Source organism: Salvelinus sp. IW2-2015, unplaced genomic scaffold, assembly GCF_002910315.2.
Source record: "Salvelinus sp. IW2-2015 unplaced genomic scaffold, ASM291031v2 Un_scaffold19, whole genome shotgun sequence".
NCBI classification, from domain to species: Eukaryota; Metazoa; Chordata; class Actinopteri; order Salmoniformes; family Salmonidae; genus Salvelinus; species Salvelinus sp. IW2-2015.
In genome coordinates this window covers 657828-679983 of record NW_019942505.1, presented here as the reverse complement: position 1 = coordinate 679983, position 22156 = coordinate 657828, and the positions used below count along the sequence as shown (strand labels likewise).

At 42.8% G+C, this 22156-nt stretch overlaps 3 protein-coding genes across 4 annotated transcripts; 1 reads left to right on the top strand and 2 right to left on the bottom strand.

Annotated features, from left to right (window-relative positions):
• Nucleotides 1-2497: 2497 nt before the first annotated feature.
• Nucleotides 2498-6358, top strand: LOC111982288 (rho-related GTP-binding protein RhoU). 2 transcript variants are annotated; one of them, XM_024135033.2, is made up of 4 exons: nt 2498-3080; nt 3391-3449; nt 3586-3615; nt 4217-6358. In XM_024135033.2, exons 1-4 carry the CDS (start codon nt 2828-2830, stop codon nt 4733-4735), a joined length of 861 nt encoding a protein of 286 aa, XP_023990801.1. In that variant the 5' UTR covers nt 2498-2827; the 3' UTR covers nt 4736-6358. The 2 variants fall into 2 exon arrangements, with proteins under 2 accessions (XP_023990801.1, XP_023990802.1); XM_024135034.2 differs by lacking the exon at nt 3586-3615 and having other exon boundaries at nt 4217-6352.
• Nucleotides 6359-8776: 2418 nt separating this feature from the next.
• Nucleotides 8777-15063, bottom strand: LOC112068012 (centriole, cilia and spindle-associated protein). The gene is made up of 4 exons (XM_024134997.2): nt 14877-15063; nt 13715-14121; nt 12413-12774; nt 8777-11960 (listed from the first exon to the last, which is right to left on the bottom strand). The coding sequence occupies exons 2-4, from the start codon at nt 14076-14078 to the stop codon at nt 11781-11783; spliced, it is 906 nt and encodes a 301-aa protein (XP_023990765.1). The 5' UTR covers nt 14079-14121; nt 14877-15063; the 3' UTR covers nt 8777-11780.
• Nucleotides 15064-15842: 779 nt separating this feature from the next.
• LOC112068011 (actin, alpha skeletal muscle 2-like) lies at nt 15843-19910 on the bottom strand. Its single transcript, XM_024134995.1, has 7 exons — nt 19801-19910; nt 18053-18192; nt 17413-17737; nt 17132-17293; nt 16808-16999; nt 16526-16707; nt 15843-16380 (listed from the first exon to the last, which is right to left on the bottom strand). Exons 2-7 carry the CDS (start codon nt 18179-18181, stop codon nt 16237-16239), a joined length of 1134 nt encoding a protein of 377 aa, XP_023990763.1. The 5' UTR covers nt 18182-18192; nt 19801-19910; the 3' UTR covers nt 15843-16236.
• Between the last annotated feature and the right edge of the window lie 2246 nt (nt 19911-22156).

Genomic DNA, 22156 nt, shown 5'->3' with positions numbered 1-22156 from the left:
AGCTGGTGAAGAAACACTGAAAACAAAAGTAATAAAGCTTATCGCATCCACTAAATTATAAAATGACATYGAGTGTACCATAAGTCTTCCTCAYTACAATATTAGAGGTTATATAGCCTAAAAGTGAATGTAATATAAAGTACAGCAGATCTCCAATCATGCTCATATAAGCATTTAGGCATTTGTGTATGATATTCCCATCCATAGCTCAGTGAGTTTGTCCCCCCATTGTATGGAGCTCTAATGGTGATTCTAATGATSCCTTGTCCATCTTTGATAAAAAACAGCACGCCCCTCATTAAAGACCCAGGGCTGGTTCTCATGGCCCTCTCCCYCGTCCCCGGAGCTGGGTGGACAGCAGGCGCGGGAGTCGGGACAACACCGTGGCACACGCCTGTTGACCGAGCCACAAAGCAAAAGCGTGTGACACTCACCACCCCAACCCTCTCCCCAACCCCCGCCCTGGCCCCATTGTCCCCCAGGGTCCCGCAGCACAGGCACAGACAACCAACCCCCCACCTTACCCTCTATCCTAAACCCATACCCCCTCTTCCTTTAAAATCAATTTTACCAATCAGCTGATCCCTAGCTCTCACACCAGCAGGAATTTTAAGACACACCCTCCATCCTCCTCCTCCTTGTTCTCTCCCCCCCTCCACCCATTCTAGTAGCCCACCCCACCCCACCGGACCCCACCCTACCTCGACCGACCCTGGGAACATCAGCTGCTAAGGTGGAAATCCATCATTGTGTGTAAGAAGGTTCCCCCTCTGCACATTGCACAGTCATTACCATTCACCATACAGGGGAGGAGGAGGGGTGGGGCTCTAATTCACTGATTCACATGCAGACAGTATTTCTTGGGAGGGTGGGGCCGGGGCTGGGATAGCTGGCTGAGGATGGAGATGGGGCAGGTTGGTTTGATGGGGATGGAGATGGTGCTGGTGGGGGGGTACAGAGGGGTTTACGGCTGCCGGGGTCAGGCCTGTCCTGGGAAAGTTGGATTTTCCATTTAAATCAGCACATGTTGTGGCCTTCTGGTGGCTGCGTGAATGCCTCACGCTGACAGATGGCCGCGGCCCATAACTATAGAGTCCGAGCGCCCGGTCCCCGAGGGATACAGAGAGAGATGGAGAGAGGGAGCGAAAAGGAGAGAGGGAGAGAATGCGTAGCTCAACTGATCCCATCAAAAAGAGAGAGAGAGGGTAGAGCACGAGGGAGGGATAAAGATAGGAAAGGACGGCAGGAAGGAGGGAGGGAGGGGGTTGGGGGGGAAGAGCCCCAGAGCCCCTTAATCCCTAAAATTGAGTAAATATATTTGCCAGCTCTGCAAACTTTAAAAGGGCGCCTGGCGCTCCTGAAGGTTCTGATTAGGTGTCTAGTCTATCAGCTTGTGGGTCTTTGGGAAGATTGTTTGTCCACGGGTGGAATAGTGGCTTTGTATGATGATGGTGTTCACAGAGGATAGGTTTATAGTACCATCTAGTAGAACTGGGGTGCTGGCTGGTCGTCAGTCCTCATTGTGTGATGCTACCTTTTGTCTTTTCACCATGACTCTTCGTTAATCCTATTAATGAAACGAAGTCATCGCCTGGTTAAAGATCCCACGTCTCTGATTTGCATATTTTAGGAATCTTCTTTGAATAAAAAGTTTAAATATCACTGTCACTGGTAGACAATGAAGCCCTGAGATGCCCGTCACCATATACATATATTGTGGAAATGAATAACAAGGGCTTCCTCTACAACTATAATATAATAGATTGAGAATGGATTTTCTATCTACTATAGTTCTTACGTTACAGGATTTTGTAAAGCAGTATATCATTCCCTGTACTCCCACTTGGTCTCACTCCTCACTGTACACCCTGTTTCACTGTTGCTCTGTGCATACTCTCACTCCCACTCACTTCTGCTGTGGCTCTACATGCAGTTTTCTGTTCATTAAGAAATATGTTAAACTTTGAATAGCATATAAATAGTCTAGCGATAGAAATCCAATGTTTCTTTCAACTCTACAGCTAATACTCCAGTCTGATTTCACATCCCTGCCATTCTGCTAGGCCTAAGGTCTACCAAGAGGCACTATGTTGTAGTATGCCTGTGTCAGGGTTAAAACTGATGTGGGAGTCCTCATTTACTTCATGTAAGGATAATGCAACTTTGTTAGAGATAAAAACTGTTTGGTTTGATGGGCTACAAATTCTTCTCGTGTTGTTGCTAAAATTGAATGAAAAAATAAAACAAATTAATATTCAGTGGACCCTATCCTTAAAAAATAGATAAACAAAAATGTGTAGACCTACATTGGTCTAGATATTCACCATAGACCCTATCCTTAAAAAATAGATAAACAAAAATGTGTAGACCTACATTGGTCTAGATATTCACCATATTCACTTGTGTAAATGACAAAGTGGATCACATTATTTACTACAGGGGATCAGAGTTTCAAAGGATCTTAGTTTGTTTCACTTTGAAAGCCCTGTGACACGCACCGCACCTCATGTGGCGCGCAGTAATCCTCTTACAACCATTAACACAACAGATGCAGAGGATGCCAATCAATAGACCATGCGGCGTGGAGAAATTTAACGGCAGTCTTGGTTTACAGTATGCTGCACGAGTTCAGCTGTAGTTTACCTGAATTATTATTTATCTAAATTTCTATGACTTACTGACAGAAACGGACAGTCAGGTGCGTGCTGGTTCTATCAACTTTGGGATTGGAACCAACATATGGGATATCAAGGTGCAGAGACCCAGACGGCTCTGGCATTATTGAAGCGTTATTCCCCGTGGATTAGGCCAGTTATTCGACGGCAAAATGCTTCCTCAAGATATAAGAGTGCAGAAACCCCGTCGGATCTCGGATTCGGYTCCACCGGTACCACCACGGCGTGGCAAGAACAGAGACGTTCCTCTTTCAACACGTGGGCGGTCGGGCTCCGTACCTGAGCGCAAGGTGAACTGCGTCCTCGTCGGAGATGGAGCAGTGGGGAAGACAAGTCTTATCGTCAGCTACACCACAAATGGATATCCGACAGAATACATTCCAACAGCTTTCGATAACTTTGCAGGTAATTTGTGAGAGAAATCAGAAAACTCGATAACGTGATTTATTGTTAATTTGACCGCTTTTGTCACAGGTTTTACTCATGAATTGATTTATCCACATGTTGCATTTTATAAATGTTTTCTTGTTTTTGTTTGTTGCTTTTGTGTGTATTATTTTAGATCTCTCTGAATCAATAATAGGTTACTATTTGATATAATTTGATGGTGCAAAGTAAACGTCACCAATGCATAGTGCTATGACAGGTAGGCATTGAACAGGTGTCTAAATGCTGTCCCCATCAATAACAAATCTGTGTACACYCTTCTTCTCAGCTATGGTTGTGGTGGACGGAAAACCTGTGAGACTGCAACTCTGTGATATGGCTGGCCAGGTGAGTCAAAGTTTTGTTTTTGAATCCAACACTAAATGAGTGTTAGTAACCTATAGACACATTAACAAGGATATTCTATTGTAGTGGTAGAGCTAACACATTATTCTTTCTTCTCATGCTCTGCTCAAAATGAGAGAAATGGGGGATGGAGGATGACACTATTAATGTAAGCCGTTCTCTGTGGTCAGTGGTCAGTAGTTTGTTTAGATTCCACAGCTTCACTTATCCCAACATAGGTTGCCTCCACATTCTACCCCTGCCTTGTTATTCCCCTGCACACCCTCCCCTCTCTGATCCTGGGTCARTAGTTATCACCTCCTGGCAGAATATCTCTCATAGTCGTTGCCTCCCCCTTGATCCTCAGACTTATATCGCCCCCTGTAGGAGGTTCCTGTCCGTGCCCCCAGAATCGATACATTCTTTTGTCCCCTCTGGCTCTCTGTGCTTTATCGCCCCCTTTTGGACGACTCTCACAGACCTTGCTCTTCCTGACTCATGCCCAATTCCAAAGCAACTCWTCCCCTACTCCTTAATAGGCACCTTTGTAGATCTGAAAGGATTGGATAGGTGTAATAATCAATAAGCCCTGAACTCAGAGAGGGAAATGGAAGTATTAGCGGACCACATTGCTAACCATCCAGTAGTCTTTTCAGAATCAGATCGACATGGTATGCCGTAAGGTCAGGGCTAAGAATCAATTTGGGATTGGGTATCTCTGACCCTTCCACTTCCTCAACTTGAGACTTTTCCCTTCCTGTCTCCTATAGGACGAGCTGGACCGGATCCGCCCTCTATGCTACCACAATGCCGATGTCTTCCTGCTCTGCTACAGCGTGGTGCGCCCCTCCTCCTTCCGYAACGCCACCGACCGCTGGGCGCCCGAGATCCGCCATCACTGCCCCGGGGCGCCCATGGTCCTGGTGGGGACCCAGCTGGACCTGAGGGAAGACGTCCAGGTGCTGGTCCAGCTGGCCAGGAATCAGGAGCGGCCCGTGGGYACCGAGGAGGCCCAGCAGCTGGCGAAGGATATCGGGGCCGTGTCCTTCGTAGAGTGCTCGGGTCTGACCCAGAAGAACCTGAAGGAGGTGTTTGACCAGGCCATCTTGGCCAGCATCCAGCCAGCGGAGAACGTTCAGCAGCTCCAGCAGAGGCAGAGCCTGAGGAAGAAGACCCCGGATAAGATCAAGAGTCTCTCTGAGACTTGGTGGAAGAAGCTGAGCTGTGTTGTTGTGGCAGGAGAGTGTGTGGGAGGAGAAGTTTTGATTGAACCCCAAGCAGCTGTTTAGGATTTGATATTTTTCTAAGCTTGTGTTTTAGTCTTTAGTTTTTTTCACTCCATATATAATACACTCAGGAAAACAGACCTGGATCAATAATATGTTGGAGAATGTAAATGTATTATCCAAAGACTCATGGAGTTATTTAATATCTAAAAAGGAGAAGCACTAGAAAGAATTATCATTGCTGGCAAGATAATGAATGAAATGCAGAGTTTCAGCATTAGTGATACCTTATATTAACTACGGGTAGGACAAGGTTTTGTGTTCCAAGCCTTGAGAGGGCACAACAAGTCTGAATTGATTTAGATGACAAATCCAATAGCTGGGGAGACTACTAATGAAATGACTGACTTCACAATGACTCTGTGATTCTGTGTAACCCCCATCAAGGGTCAAAGGTCACCATTGGAGAATGTTGTGGAGGATTACGAGAAACCAGCCAGTAGAAACTGTAACGCCAAACCATAAACTTACTTTGTGTCGCCATTTTGACAAAGTCTCTCAATGTTATTTACTAACCTATATCAGATCATGTACAATGATCGCTCTTTCAAGTTCAAGTAGTCCTGTATCAGTTGTTGACATTTCTGGACATCCCAACCAAACACAGGTAACCAAACCACTGTTCCTGTATCAGTTGTTGACATTGCTGGACATCCCAACCAAACACAGGTAACCCAAACCACTTGTCCTGTATCAGTTGTTGACATTGCTGGACATCCCAACCAAACACAGGTAACCCAAACCATGTCCTGTATCAGTTGTTGACATTGCTGACATCCCAACCAAACACAGCTAAAATACTGTAGTTTCCCAGTCAGATTGACTCTAATCTGACTCTAATCTGCAGATCAGTTGGTATGGCTTTTCCCCCTGATCCCTGGTCAGGTCTGTCGTGGTGATGAATCGTAGTGRTTCTCCGGTGGAGGCCGTACGCAGCTTTCTAATAGGACGAGACAGGACCACCTGGATTGGATTAGCTGGGCATATGGTGGCTGACCCAGTCCCCTGAATGCCATCACACCTTAGCCCTGCTCAGATGTCAACCAAGACCGTCTGCCTAGGAAGACTAAGCAAGACTCAGACCCTGTCCCCCTGCTGCTGGAGCTTTACCATAAAGAGAACAAAGATCACTGGGGAACGGGGTTTATGTCACTAGAGATGCATTCCAAAGATGCAAGATAAGTTATTTATTATTGTTAATTGRCAAATACTATCTGCAAGTGGAGATATTTCTGAAGCACGCTGAAAGAATTTAAAGGATTTAAAATAAAGTATGATATTGATAGAAAACATGAAAGCTTTTACTGATTAYTGATATAAAGTTAATGATAAGAACACTGATTTTGTCTGGCCCTAGTGATTGCTATCTTATTTTTTTGTTATAAATTAAATGTTTATTTCTAATGTTTTACATAGTTAATGCCTCCAATATTCTGTAGTACTCTTGATGTTTTATTTTTGTACTGTCCCTATTGATTTACTAGGGGAGGAGAGGACAGGTGCATGAACTCACTTAATCCTGTCACCAAGAGTTGAACAACTTGAGAAAGTTGACATGCTGGTGTGGTTAACTTGTGAGGCATTTGGCAGGGACAGYTKGCAGCTTCAAATTCCTATTCACTCGTCCATTAGTTGTCTGTTCCAACGTGTACTCTGTTCCAAATATATCAAATATTCTTTGTTTTCTATGTTTTAAGAAAATCGTATATGTCCATAATGTAAAACCTGTTCAATTTTGAGGGAGTTTGTGGAGAGAAAACCCTGCCATCTTCTGTTGTCGTGACCGACATTCGCTGCCACTAGAGGTCCCTAAAGCATTACAAATGCTGAGCTACAGTTCATGCTCCACAAAGCCTCAAGTTGACTAAGATCAGCGCATCTCTATCACCTCACATATCTTATTAGTGGCAGAGATCTCTTTATTCTGTTTACAGGTCTGCGTTTATAGAAGACATTACACAGTGTCTCAGATCTTCATACTATCTGATTTTCAAGACATCAATTCATCATTCAGTTGCCTAATCCGTATAATATAGATATTTACTGCACTGTACTGTAGGTCGACACACCTATTCCTCAACTATGTAGCACAAGTACATAGTGGCTCCAAACAGCAGACTTAATAGTATTCTAGATGTACTATTGAGTGCCTCTGCCTAGAAGCAACAGGCTGTTTTTAGAGGACCTGGCTGCTCTGGCGAAGGGGGATATTTTCATCCCCCCTCTTAGCTGTGCTCTTCAACTTGGCATATTAGCTCTGACTAACATTAAAGACCTAAGTCAAAGACCACAGCTCTGGCTCTGTTCTGCCCTCCTGCGGCTCAGCGGCTCCACTCAAAGCAACCACTGCATTTATGGACAGACACAACTCACTGTTGTTGACGCAGCAATTCTCTCTCTAATTTACCCAGCTTCGACCATTCAAGCTATTTCATACTGCTGCACCACTCCCACTCCCCCATGCAATATCCCAGAGCCCACCCCTTTCCCCAAGACACGTTTTTCAAACACTGTCAATTAGGGAGGGGTCCTTCTCTGCTGGCAAAGGAATACGTGGGGGCGCTATATTTAACGCACAAAGCCCCCTCCCTTTCAGTCCCAGGCGGCTGGTGGTGTTCCTGAAGGCACCTATTTTGGCCCTATTGCGTTTTGAAATGCCAGGTGGCTTTAAATAGAGCGAGAAGATGTCTGGAGGGTGGAATTCTCAAGTAGAATGTGCTTGGCTCTGATTGAAGAACTCACTGTATGCAGTTGCTTGTCACTATTACTTTGTAGTTCATATATTACTGTGTTAACGGGGATTGGATTTTATTGACTTGGGACACTCACATGCACATACAGGAAAAGATAGCCACACTCATAAAGATTTAAGGAAGKGTTTGTCTCTTTTAAACAATCAGAAGAGAACCATCACGCTCTCCCAAAACCCGCAAATACAATTTGTTTGTCTCYTTTAAACACCCATGTGCGAGCACACACACACACACACTCTGTCGCTCTCCATCAGCTGCCGGAGGTGGGTATGTGACAGGTTGGTATTTATAGCCAGTGCTAAACCCTTTGTCAGGAGATCCGCATTCTAAGAGGCCCTTTGTCTGAACCTAATGATGTATTATGTACCGGAATTCACTCATCATACATAACACCTGAAATGTCCTGTCTAGTCTGTCATTGTGTCAGGCTGACGACTTAATACAACAGCCTTGTAAGTGCTGCGGTGGTCACCTCACTGGGATCATACAGTACTCCGTATCTTACACTGGGACACATGGGTCATGGAGGACGATAACGTCAGAAGTATTCTAGAGGGAGAATATGATCTGGTATGTGATTCTAAAGTTTCACCGAACATTTCCGTTACCATAGAGCGCAGATGACCTTCCCGAACAAGACGTCATTTAACTAAAAGAAAAAAGTGACATAAAGGAGTGTCTCCGAGTATCACAATACCTCACTAACGAATCAATATGGTAGCAAATTGGAGTTGTGTCAGGCTGACGACTTTTGACTAAAACAAGTAGTTATATATTTCTCACATTGATGGAGGTTGGTGGGACTATCCATAAATTATCCATAGTAGCAGGATACTATCCATAGATTATCCATAGTAGCAGGATACTATCCATATATTATCCATAGTAGCAGGATACTATCCATATATTATCCATAGTAGCAGGATACTATCCATAGATTATCCATAGTAGCAGGATACTATCCATAGATTATCCATAGTAGCAGGATACTATCCATATATTATCCATAGTAGCAGGACACTATCCATAGATTACTGTACTCTACTCTTAACCCTGGTGCCAATGCTGGACAGTGACATCAGAGACCTCAGAGCAGCAGTGTAGAAAGGGCTGTAGGTTGAAATATCCTAAGTTAGGAGTGAAATCTAATTAAAACCAATCATGTATAATATTACTGGTATTAATTTATCAAATGGTGTCCTTATGGGTCATAGGGGTCATGCAAAAACAACAGAGTGTTGTTGTTTATTAAAATGCCCATATAAACATAAACAAAAGCAAACAACTCAACTATGCAAATATGATTTTAATTCACAGCAATGTTTCAAAGTGGATGAAAATATATATCATTGTGCATGTTTTCAAATACAAATACAGTGATCAAAAATGTAAACATCTGTTGAAATAAAACTCAAACATGTACTATGGTATGATACACATATCACTTTTGGTCAAATAATATCTTATGCAAATCAAATCCACACATCAAAATAACTCAAAGCTTTGTTCAGAGAGCGCAAACAATTAATGTCCTATATAAAACAATCAGTTTAGTTTTGAATCAGTGTGTTCCAAACCCCTGAAACAGTACATCACACTTCCTCACATTGTAGTTACAGTAAGACTATAGACAAATCATTAGTGTCTCTTATTCCTTCCTGAGAGATGGTTCTTGAATGAACATATAGGAATGTTGTCGAGAACAATGAATACACAGACACTAGTCAAACCTGTCTGTGATATAAGCAGCCACTTCAGTTTTCATGACTTGGTCATAACCTGACATTAAATCCTATAACTTCTTATAAATAATGCAATGTTCAAGTAAAGAATGACTCGGTTGTTTTGCCAATCCATGATGACATAGGAGGGAAGKGTCACATGACCAGCAATGGATCTTTGACCACTCTGAATAAAGATGACCGTAAGATAATGCCAGTCTAATCTTCTTAACAGTGAGCTCTCTCTGCCCATACAACCACAACCAATCACACACACTAAAGACTCCCCTCTGGCAGACACAAGGGAAKTCTCATCAGATTGCACACGCATTAGTCAATTAAAGCCACACCCATTTCAACACTCCAAAAAACTGCTGGTGTCCTATAATGTTCCCCGTGAGACGGTCTGGAAACGTCATTCCAACGTTCTCTCAAGGAACCATTCCTAAGCTAAGATAGAGGTGAAAGTGAATGATTTGGTGAAAGTGAAATGTAAAAGTATACATTATGAGTAAAACATTCTGCGTGAATAGCACTATGAATAAGTATTGTAAAAAAAAAAAAATAGGAAAAGTATGTAAACTGAGCATTATTCACAACCCACAACAACCAAGATTTCAAATACAACACTTAATTTCTGTCAAAATGGCCCTCCATTTAAATTACAGATACAGAACTTGGTACTGACATCACAATTCAGTATGAATAACCATCAAATAAGTCAACCTACGAAACCCTGTCAAAGACAATGGTGATGGTGAGTGACATACTCGAAAAAGCGTATTTGGTAATGTAGCACATAAGGGCATTTCTTTACCACATTACATTGCCATTTCATTCTGTCCACTACAATACTGAGGCGGTGAGTGTTTGTGATTGTAAAATATAAGACAACCCTAAATTAGAGGGCGAAGCTGCCAAGATGTGGCCTCATACGAACCATCCTGATCTCGCGAGCTCACATTCTGTATCCTTGTAGCGAAACAGAATGTGAGCTCGCGAGATCAGGATGGTCTGTACGAGGCTAGCCAAGATGTAAAGAAGAAAAAACATACAGGTGTGAGCGCAATAACTATGTCATACAATGTCTAACAGTATCTTTCTCCAACTTTACAACAATTTCCATGGTACTGTTGATAAGAGCTTTAATGTAAATATKAATAAAACAATCCTCTGGAATGCATTCTAGATTTAGATWGAAATTTGCAACAAAATACAATAAAGCTAATGCAGGATATTAGCCCGCKAACAGTTTATTTCTCTGCAGCTCTATGCCACAACCCCTTGGCTATGGCTTTTAGTAGTTTGAAAATACTGTAATATCTAAAACAATAATTGTTTGGTCCTTTCATCTAACTCAGGGGTTTTCAACCTTGCTCCCGAGTGGCGCAGCGGTCTAAGGCACTGCATCTCAGTGTAAGAGGCGTCACTACAGTCCCTGGTTTGAATCCAGGCTGTWTCACATCTGGGCCGTGATTGGGAGTCCCATAGGGCGGCGCAGAATCGGCCCAGCGTCGTCCGGGTTTGGCGGGGTAGGCCGTCATTGTAAATAAGAATTTGTTCTTAACTGACTTGCCTAGTTAAATAAAACATTTAAATTCTTCCCCAGGAACCCCCACCCAGGTAAACCAGGGACCCCTATCATACGCTTGCTTTTTCCCCTGCATGTCTTGTCTTATCATCAGGTGAATGGCAAGGAGAATTAATCAACATTTTTAAATGAATAGATTTGATAGATAGTTTTTCATTATTTTGACCTCCCCCCATTATAATTGGAAGAGGAAGTGTAAACTCTAACATAACCTATTAGCTAGAAAGGTAACTCCAAAATTTTGGGGGATGAATGTGTTCACAAAAATGAATGTCCAAGACAAGACAGCTTACCAGCGGGTGCTTTGTCAAAGCCTACACTATGTCAGATATTCCAGTGAGTGTAATTAGCTCCAATGAGTGTAATTAGCTCCAATGAGTATAATTAGCTCCAATGAGTGTAACTAGCTCTAATGAGTGTAACTTAATCAATATTAGGAATAGAGAAATAAAGTTACAAATATATTATTGCGGACCCCCTGCAGTACTCCCGGTTGAATACCCCTGATCTAACTTTTGGATTTTATGCAGCTGCCTTTGTGATATAGCCTGAAATGACATAAGCAACACAGAATGTCAAAAATGCCACCAAACTAAAGCGAAGTGTAAAGACCATCATCATGCTTGGAATGTCTAATAATATAGTACAAATCATACTCTGTGGTCAGCAGCATAAACATGTACAAACCAGTCCAATTTCTAGAAGCATAACTACATATCTTGCAATATTCTACTGTGATTGTGTCATCCCTTGTGGAAGAAAAGTGGCATATCGCCAACTCAGCGATCAACTTAACAAATCAACCATACCTTATGATTAGGGCCCTGAGTTCTTCCTAGTCGGGTTACGTGGCCTCAGGGCCCTAATTGGTGTCTAAACCAATCCAATAACTTTGTTCTGTTAACCAATCCTCAATAAGGAAACATGGTGTTAAAAATAGAATGGTCGACAGGTGGTGGTGGAATACCCATGATCCTTGTGCTCTACCTCAACCGGGCAGAGAAGCAGCGCATGTACTCGGTCATCCAACGGTCATCCACCACGGCCAACTCCGACCGCCGTATCTTCTCCAGGTCGGCGGAGCGTGCCCTCCTGCGGTCCACATTCCAACAGCGTTTATCCGACTCCCGTCTGGTCTGGACGCATGCGTCGGATGTGCGACTCTGTGGAGAGCGAGAGGTGCCCGGGAGGTTAGGGCAATGAGATAGGATAGGCGCTCCGCGCTCACTTCCGAAATACATACCACTCTTCTATTATAGATAGTTTCTGGGGGGAGTGTTGGATGATGAGATACGTTTCTCTGGTATCCTTTCCATGAAGATGTGCCAAAAGACTCAAAATGCCCTCCTATCTATTATCCCTGAAATAACTCCATCTTATTTGCAGAATAGATGTTTGACGCACAGTAAGCCTGCATTACTTAAGCAACACAGTTTTCATCCAGTATTCCTATAATGTTAGCCTCTTTTGATCATTATAGTTTTAGTCTGGCCTAAGAAACCAACTGCAAGTCGGGTACTGAAATAACATCAAATGGAATGAATATCAAACATTTTCCTAACCTCACATATGCCCAGCCTCTCTCACACACACAGTCACACACACACACTCTTACCTCCTTTGTAGACCTCCTAGCAGATGACGCATGTCTCTCTGCCCAGTCGAGCCGGGACGAAGGTTGTCTGTTCTCCTTCTCTGTGGTGATGGCTGGGGGCTGGCTCTTTGCTCTGGAGGGCTTCCTGACAGGCGCAGGCTTGATGTCGTCACAGGAACAGTCCCTTTGACATGGTTCTGAGTGAGGGACACGATGGCGGTGGCGACGCTTAGGCTCAGTTTTCACCGGCTCCTCGTCTGATGACGCCTTGTCTGCTGGTCCTTCATCTGTTGACGTTTCAGCCGCTGGACCATTTTGTACTACTGACCCRTTAACTGTCCCCTCATCTGGTTCGTTTAGGCTCCCGTTCTCTATTACAGACTCTTTGAATGAGCAGAAATGTATGTAGTTTTATTATACACTATACTGAGAAAAAAGAAGAAACCCGCACACYGCTCTTGATAGTATCACTGCTTAGTATCACTRCTCTTTAATAAGCTTAACGTATCGGCCTCACGGCCTTCGTCAGAGCTTTTATCAAAAGCGCTGACAAAATTCAAAAGGCACTCGCACATCTGAGCTATCTTTTTTGCAGGTGCATGGTAAAAGTTTAATAAAATGAGAAAAAAGAAGAAACCCGCATACTGTTCTTGATAGTATCACTGCTCTTTTGTCAAAAGCTCTGACGAAGGCTGTGAGGTCRATACRTAAAGCTTATTAAAGAGCAGTGATACTATCAAGAACAGTGTGCGGGTTTCTTMTTTTTTCTCATTTTATTCAACTRTTACCTACAAAAAAGATARCTCARATGTGCGAGTRCCTTTTGAATTTTGAATTATACACAATACCAAACATTAGGAACACCTTCCTAATATTTAGTTGCACCCCTTTTGCCCTCAGAACAGCCTCAAATCATCGGGGCATGGACTGTACAAGGTGTCGAAAGCGTTCACAGGGATGCTGGCCCGTTCAAAGGCACTTAAATCTTTTGTCTTGCCCTTTCACCCTCTGAATGGCACACATACACAATCCATGGCTCAATTGTCTCAAGACTTAAAATCCTTCTTTAACCTGTCTTCATCTACACTGATTCAAGTGAATTGAACAAGTGACATCAATAAGGGATCCTACTGTAGCATTCACCTCATCTGGTCAGTATGTCATGGAAAGAGCAGGTGTTCCTAATGTTCTGTACACTCAGTGTATAGACCTAACAAATGAAGACCTTTTAACTTTATRTTTGTAGCTCAAAAGCATAGCCTTATTACAATAGGRTCAACATGCAGGTGTATAAAAGTATTTGCAATAGTAGAAGATAGATACCTGTGGGTGGTAGTGCATCCAAGAGGGTAAACTCCTTGGCCTCCAATTCTGGTTCCCCATTCACAGAAGGAGGCTTCGGTTCCGGGCTCTCCCTTGATTCTGACTTCACTGGTGCTGTCTGAAGTTTGATGTCTAAAGGCGCGACTTTATTCCTCACCTTGGGGGTCGACCGCCCACTGGCGCTGGAGTCTGACCCGGTCGAGGTATCCCACCCCTCCCAGAACCACAGAGGTTTGTGAGCGTGCTCCATCACCCGCCTAGTCAACCTGTACTTCACTGAGTCCTCGTAACACTTGGAAAACGTCTCCCATTTCGGCTCTTTRAATTTCTTCATGTACTCMGTACGGATTTTCTTAGTCACCATGATTCCTGTTATTGCTTAGGTCCAATTTTGATTAGCTGACAAACTATGGAGGAGAGGAAAAAAGAGAAGTGTTATTACATACATAGCCCTACAATGCAACAGTAACTAGGCCTACGTTTCTATATTTGTTGTGGAATGTGTCATTGCAGGCTGCTGGTGACAGTCCCCCCACAGATCTAAAGCCTGTAGCAACCCAGAGCACCTGGGCCTTCTAGAATTACCTGTCGGCGCTTCCCTCCCTCGAATACAGTAACCCATGCCGTCTGATGGCTATCTATACGCTGTGCCCCATAACGCCCATCTGACGCTAGAAATATACACATACTCTATATGTAGTAAAGCATCGTTATTACAATGTTATTTATGCCTAGCATACTATAACAGAATAGATGGGGATAGGGTAGGCCCTATGTAGCCTAGTTTTATAGTTTATTAAGAGCATTTCCATTCATAAACCAGCCATGGCCTAAATTGTTTCCACGACAAAAATCCGTTTTGTGGTTAATCTGCTGTTTCTGTTGCCCAAATATGGCGCAGCCGAGCCTGCTATTTGATTGAGGCAGACATTGCTGACGCCAATACCGCCGTCTTTATCACAACACTGTGCACGGGTCTATCGCTACAGAAATGTTATTGTTAGTSCACATACCAAAAGTAATTTATTACATGTAAATACTTAAAGGCAATAGGGTGACGAAAACATGCACAGCTGGTGGCGTCGACGTTTTCTTCTACTTGCGCACTATAGTGGTTGKAAACACGACCAGAACAGGTTATTATCAGTGCGTGTAAGCTTACCCCTCACACGGACTTCATTATACAGAATTACAGAACATCATCATTTTCACTTCAAGTATTCCACCATTATAACAGTCTGTTGTTGCGCATATCTTGGCATTGAATCGTCGTCAGAATATAGCCCTCTCAACCCTGGCATTAAAGATGTTTCTCCATTAAAAGCTATAGGAAGTGCAATGCGCATGCCCAGAACTGCATGGTACTGGCGCGCGTCTCTTCCTATGATGTATTTTATTCTACAGCGTGTAATTGCTTCAACAAGTGTGTAATCTTTTTTTGTTGATAAACGAGTACACGTGGTAATGCGAATTCTGTAGGGGGTTTTCAGCCTCAAAGGTATTTTTTTCAGTTGTGAAATATCAAATGATTAGCTGGCTCATGTGATTTAAAATCAATGTCAGTATTGGTATTGTAGTCGAATGGACAAATTTGGTGACAAAGAAGATCTGCTGTGAGCAAGGGTTTGCTGTGACTACTCCTTGGTGAAAGAATGCTATGTCATTGTTTAGTATGAATCAATAAAATATAGGCAAATGTTTGTTGAATAAATAGTTATGGAGAACAATTCGTATTTTAGGCACATTGATAATATTATTGTAAAATAGAGTTAATATCACAAAGGAGGTCTGCTCAATGATTTATATCCTTATATCCATGACATTGTTTGTCTTGTCAGGGACATTTATAACAATTTACTTAACACTTGTTGGCCTACTTGAGCTCATTGTTTGTCCTTCCAGTTCCAGGTAGTCATATTGGCCCTTGTTCTTCAAAACATTGAAAGCCATCCAAATTGAAAGTGTCTCATAATGTTTAGGCTATTTATGTTGCTATGTGCCAAAAATGAATTAATCTTTGCCCTAATGGGTTTTTAATAGTTGCGCATCATAAAACGCACACCAAGGCCTATTTTAAGTGTTGGTTGTGTTGTAATGCACCTCAAAAAAACAAAATAACAGAAACACGTTTGAAAATAGATGGTTTTTATTTCCTATGTGGATCTCTTGATGGTTAGTAGTTGATAATGTTTGGCTCGAGTACAGATAGCACATACATCTGAGCCATTATCGGGTAACCAGAGAAAACAACGTTGTGGTCACCCTCTGTCCCTCTTGCTTGTCCCCAAAACAGACTGTGCTCACCAAAAAATACCAAATGATGGACGATCAATAAATATMATTTATGTACATTTTACATTCACATGTTGGTATTTTTTCCTCACACGTCGTGATATTGACGTCATTCTCTCCGTTTGCTGAGCTTTCGCTGTTACAATGTAACAGTTGTATACAGTTGTCCCTTGATCGCAAGTCGGTGTGCMGTTGTTGCTTGGATCCTGAGCGAGATGTTGACAATGCATTTARAAGCACTTGCGATGGACAATGCTGGGACCTGCCTCGTCGTATTCCTGCTTGGTGATCCACATTGCCTGGAAAGTGGACAGGGAAGCCAGGATAGAGCCACCGATCCAGACGGAGTATTTACGCTCAGGTGGGGCAATGATCTATGCCAAGTGAGAAAAGGAGTATTAGATACTGGGTACCATAGGTAGCACAGGTAACACAATGACAATGAAACAATTATGCAKACCTATGGCATCWCTTTTAACTATTTTACTGTGCGTAAAAGTATTGTGTATTTGTAATTACCTTGATCTTCATGGTGCTGGGGGCCAGGGCAGTGATCTCCTTCTGCATACGGTCAGCAATACCAGGGTACATCGTGGTACCGCCGGAAAGCACATTGTTGGCGTACAGGTCCTTACGGATGTCAATGTCGCACTTCATGATGCTGTTGTAGGCAGTCTCATGAATACCAGCGGACTCCATACCTGTGCAGGTATACAAAGATCAATATKAATATTCAACCACTCTTTAKGCCGAAGATTTTATGTTGGATTATWTYATRGGCCTATAACGGTAAATACGCACCAATGAAGGAAGGCTGGAAGAGGGTCTCTGGGCAACGGAAACGCTCGTTACCGATGGTGATGACCTGACCGTCGGGAAGCTCGTAGCTCTTCTCCAGGGAGGAGGAGGAGGCGGCRGTGGCCATTTCATTCTCGAAGTCCAGGGCGACATAGCACAGCTTCTCCTTAATGTCACGCACGATCTCACGCTCGGCTGAAATGAGACATTTCCGTTAATGCGTTAAAGTATATCCCCGTGCGTCTGCGCTTTTGTGCGTAAAACGTTATAATACTTGAAATTGATYAAACAAGCATTTCTATGCAAAAACACAAAGTTCATGCTCACCGGTTGTGACGAAAGAGTAGCCACGCTCGGTCAGGATCTTCATGAGGTAGTCAGTCAGATCGCGACCAGCCAGATCCAGACGCATGATGGCGTGGGGGAGAGCGTAACCCTCATAGATGGGGACGTTGTGGGTCACACCATCACCGGAGTCCAGCACAATACCTAAACACAGAAAACACCACAATTCAGTAAAGCAGACATCAACCCAAACACCAACAACTTGAAAAACAAATAGCGGGTTGTGTGCAGGGGAAAAAGGCGTGCATGGGGCAAGTTCTTACCGGTGGTACGACCGGAAGCGTACAGGGACAGGACAGCCTGGATGGCCACATACATGGCGGGAACGTTGAAGGTCTCGAACATGATCTGTGTCATCTTCTCTCTGTTGGCCTTGGGGTTCAGGGGGGCCTCAGTGAGCAGGGTGGGGTGCTCCTCGGGGGCAACGCGCAGCTCGTTGTAGAAGGTGTGGTGCCAGATCTTCTCCATGTCGTCCCAGTTAGTGATGATACCRTGCTCGATGGGGTACTTCAGGGTCAGGATACCCCTCTTGCTCTGAGCTTCATCTCCTACGTAGGAGTCCTTCTGACCCATACCCACCATCACACCCTGGAAGAGACAGAACAAGCCCATTGAGACACCGGCAAGGACATGGCGCACACGTCTAACAACTACACATTATCATCTAACGGTACACTACACCTTGGGCACTAAAACGGCACGTCGCACCTAACACATTACACGTTAGCACTAGTAAACTATACCTAAATGCATTTTTTTTTTACTTGAATTCGTATATATTTGCCAATATGCTTTTACGCATATCTTTGTATTTTGGATATCATAGTAGGCTATATCATGAGACAAGGTATGATGCCTTAATTCACATGACTAGCCATAGTTGGGAGTGGTGTTTTTACGTACCTGGTGACGAGGGCGACCGACAATGGATGGGAAGACAGCCCTGGGGGCGTCGTCGCCGGCGAAGCCAGCCTTGACCAGGCCGGAGCCATTGTCGCACACAAGAGCGGTAGTCTCGTCGTCGTCACACATCTTGGTGGGTTCTGAGACAAGGTGCAAAAGGAACACACATTTATCATACAGTATACTGTAAGTAGCCTACTTACTGCAAGGTCTCTCACTGACATTACGCACCTACATTCTATGCGTAAAAACAACATTCTGTGTTCCCAAAGTGGGATCCACAATGTATTTTCTTAACCATTAGATCACAGGTGTCAAACTCATTCTACGGAGGGCCGAGTGTCTGTGGGTTTTCAATCCTCCCTTGTACTTGATTGATGAATCAATGCAACTAATTAGTAAATAACTCCCCTCACCTGGTTGTCTAGGTCTTAATTGAAAGGRAAAAACAAAACCTGCAGACACTAGGCCCTCCTACCTTAGATGCACTACATGAGCCTGGGATGCTCACAGGGATATTGGTATCCACAGTACTCCATCAATGATCMATTTTTCACTAAATTATTATTSTATTCACAAAAAAAATTGTATTCTCCAAAAATGTTGTTTGGAACATAAATGCAATATTTAAGCTTCATACTGCAGAATGATTTCACTACCCCATGGCAATGCACCTCAGAAGTCATAGTAAACCTGCTTGTATGCTATTTTATCGCAGTCTAAAGTAAGAGTTGTGTTCACGAGTATGACAAAAATAACGTTTTAGTGTTCTAATTWCGTTGTTAACTAGTTTATAATAGCAATAAGGCACCTCGGGGGTGTGTGGTATATAGTCAATATACCACATCTAAGGGCTGTGTCCAGGCACTCCACGTTGCATTGTGCATAAGAACAGTCCTTAGCCGTGGTATATTGGCCATATACCACACCCTTCATGCCTTAAGGCTTAAATATGACACCGTAGTCTGACACGGTGGTCTCGGTAATTTTACCAAAGTGATCATGATAACGTTAGGCTACACATTACACATTGACCACAAACATTTCAAAAATCGTTTCACGGAGTAATTTTACATTACATATACGTTTTATATTAATAAGTATTTCAGATAATGCACATCATCTGGTTAAATAGATCGACAATCAATACACATATTGGGTAACCTATCATATAGGGTAGCTATAAGCATRTAATGCTGTCGTTCCAGGAACTTTTGATTCAATACAAAGTTGTGGATCTCTTTCTCTTCTTGCTCTCACCTGCTGACATAACAGGTTTTCCAATATCCAGTAGACCTATTCAATATTTTGTCTGACATTATCTTAATAAATCAAATGAACTACCAAAATATAATTATATATTTTTTTTTATCTCAAAGACCAATTATCATTTATCAATTAAATCAACATATTTTTTTTACATAGACGCATTAGCCTATATTATGCAGGTAGACTAATGTATCAAATCAAATTAATTTTAATCCTATCTCTTCTATTATTATAATAATCATTTGACAGAGGTGAAATCTGTTTAGTTTACGATAGTAGGCTAAAAGTTAAACTGAGCCGATGATTGGCTGCCAAGTTTCACTGACTGTCACAATACTGTGTAGATTATCTTTGATTTGTTTAATTCCTTATTCAGAGTCCACGATGTAATGTCCCAGAGAGAGAAAAAAAATCCACTCCTCGTATTGAACCCCTCGTGCAGCAGCGTGGTGTAATATTCCACGGACCGGTTCACTTACCTGGTTTTCTTTTAGAAGCTCAGTTACAGAACTTTACCACTTCTGGTTCCAGCTAAGGACTGATAGCAACCGCCGTCAACCTTATATACCCGACGCCATCCACCTTTTTTCGTCTCCTGACAACCATTAGGAATGTCCATCTATTCCACAGGAATTCTCCCGACCCCTTCATCCATATTTGGTTCTTGGGACGGGTGCGCACTGGACACTCCCGTAGACGAGCGCTAAAGAGCTCAGGGTCGCACTTCGTAATGCGCAGGACGGTCCATATATGGAGAGGTAGTCCCGAATCCAAACTGTAGCGCTCGGCCCGTGTATGGAGAGCCGAGGGGTGTAATCCGTCGGACTCCTGCATGGCATTTTGAACACAGGCGCGCTTCGACGCAGGACTACACACGTCCATATTCCTCGTTCTATGACAGCATGCAATGCCAGATCATTCATTGATGCAAGGATATTGATTGTGGCTTTATTTTTTTAATCTCTTTGCAAATGACKTGCTTTCCGAGCGCACCTCGTCAAGGTAGCCCATGTTCTATTCATGTAATTTTATTGGTTTATGTTGATTCCTTTACWGCTAGAGCAGGTGCGAATTTATAATGGCTGTTTAATGGAACACTACAAATTATTATACAGTGAATCTCCGTGTATTTTACCCGGTTCTTTGTCAGATGCATGTTATTTTAATTGATAAGAACATGTTAAGTATAGCATTTTTGGGGGCGGAAATTGTCTCTCAAATGGTCTTTCAAATATGTGTTTACGTGTAGCTGTTAGTCTAGTAATATTTTTTGAACAAAAGTTTGAAAACACATTGAAAATTAAAAATTAAAATCCCTCTCAAACTTTTCACAAGGGTAATGATTTAACATTKACTTTATTCTGCAGAATCAACAACAGCAAATAGAGAGGGGGGAAGTTGTGTCAAGTTTGAGATGGGGGCGTTTGTGGTAGCTGGTCACTTGTAACTTCCGCATTTACTACAGTGGCCATGGTCTAGTTTCTCTGAACAGGGGGTAGCTCTGAACATGGGGGGTAGGTGAAAGCAGATAGGACCCTAGCCATGCAGTCGAACAGCTGCAGCCAGCCACCAAGGCATGGACAATTCCTTTTTTGTAGCCCCAGCGTTTAAAAAAAGCATCTTTATAAACTGATATGTTTGTCCAACTGCTAACTCATCACTGCCAAGGTATCCAACTAAACATACTTGTGGAAAGGTATTTTAGTACAAGAAAACTAAATGTTTAAAATGGCATTATCCAACTTCCATTGGTCCCTATAATTTATTTTAGCTTTCATAGGCATCTTATTGATGGGATAGCCTACTTCATATACCAATATTAACATTTTGTATATTTGTCATTTAACGGACGCTCTTATCCAGAGCGCATACATTTTTGTACTGGTCTCCCGTGGGAATCAAACCCACAACCCTGGCGTTGCAAGCGCCATGCGGGACCAATACTCAGGCTCGTAAATGTAATCTCCATACCAACCGTACACAACACCACCATCCATGGAGGCATTCTACAAGCCAGACAGGAAGTCCTGTAATAAAATATTCCAAACCTAGAGCTCCCACACAAACAATCTGTCAAAGATCAGTGAACGTTTCTACTAAGTAGTGTCAGCATCCATATGACAACTACTCAAAATAGTMAATCAAGACGATTGATAAGGTTTGAAAGAGTATGCTTAGAAGCCTATCAAAAGCACACTTTCTCTGAGGGAGTTCTTTCAATCCCCCCATATAGGGCTACTGAACTTTCAATCCCCCTCCCCCATAACGGCAGTGGTGGTCATTTATTGTGTATGTCCCTAATTTAACCTCTATTTTCTATTTTTAGGACAAGAGACAGAGGCCATCTGCTTCTGCCATCAGTGAAAGTGGATCAGTTGCAGACCCCTCGAAGGGTTGGAGGGAGACACTTGAGTCAGACCCCGCTATTTAAACAAGAACCCAATACATTTGGCAATGTAGGCTACAGCACCCAATGGCTTGCTGCAGAAATCCAATAGCCTATTATGGCATGTTAGTCAATGAGTGTGGCTTGTTGTGGAGTTGGACGTTGTGTAAATTTTGAGTGGCTAGTATAGGTATATTTTCCACGAGGTGTGTACTGTTTCATCTATCTGGTCCTAGCCTAACGGCTCCAGTTGAACCTATGACATTTACTCTCCTGACTTTTACTCAAGCAATTATCACAGGAGATATAGGTGTATTGGAGATTCAGGATGTGTAACTACATATGTTGCTTTTTCCCAGGTTATGGAGGTAAGGAAATAAAACAATATATTTTGTTTTTCAAAAACTTAAAAGGAGTCTTGTGAATGCCAAAATCAAGAGAATAGAACA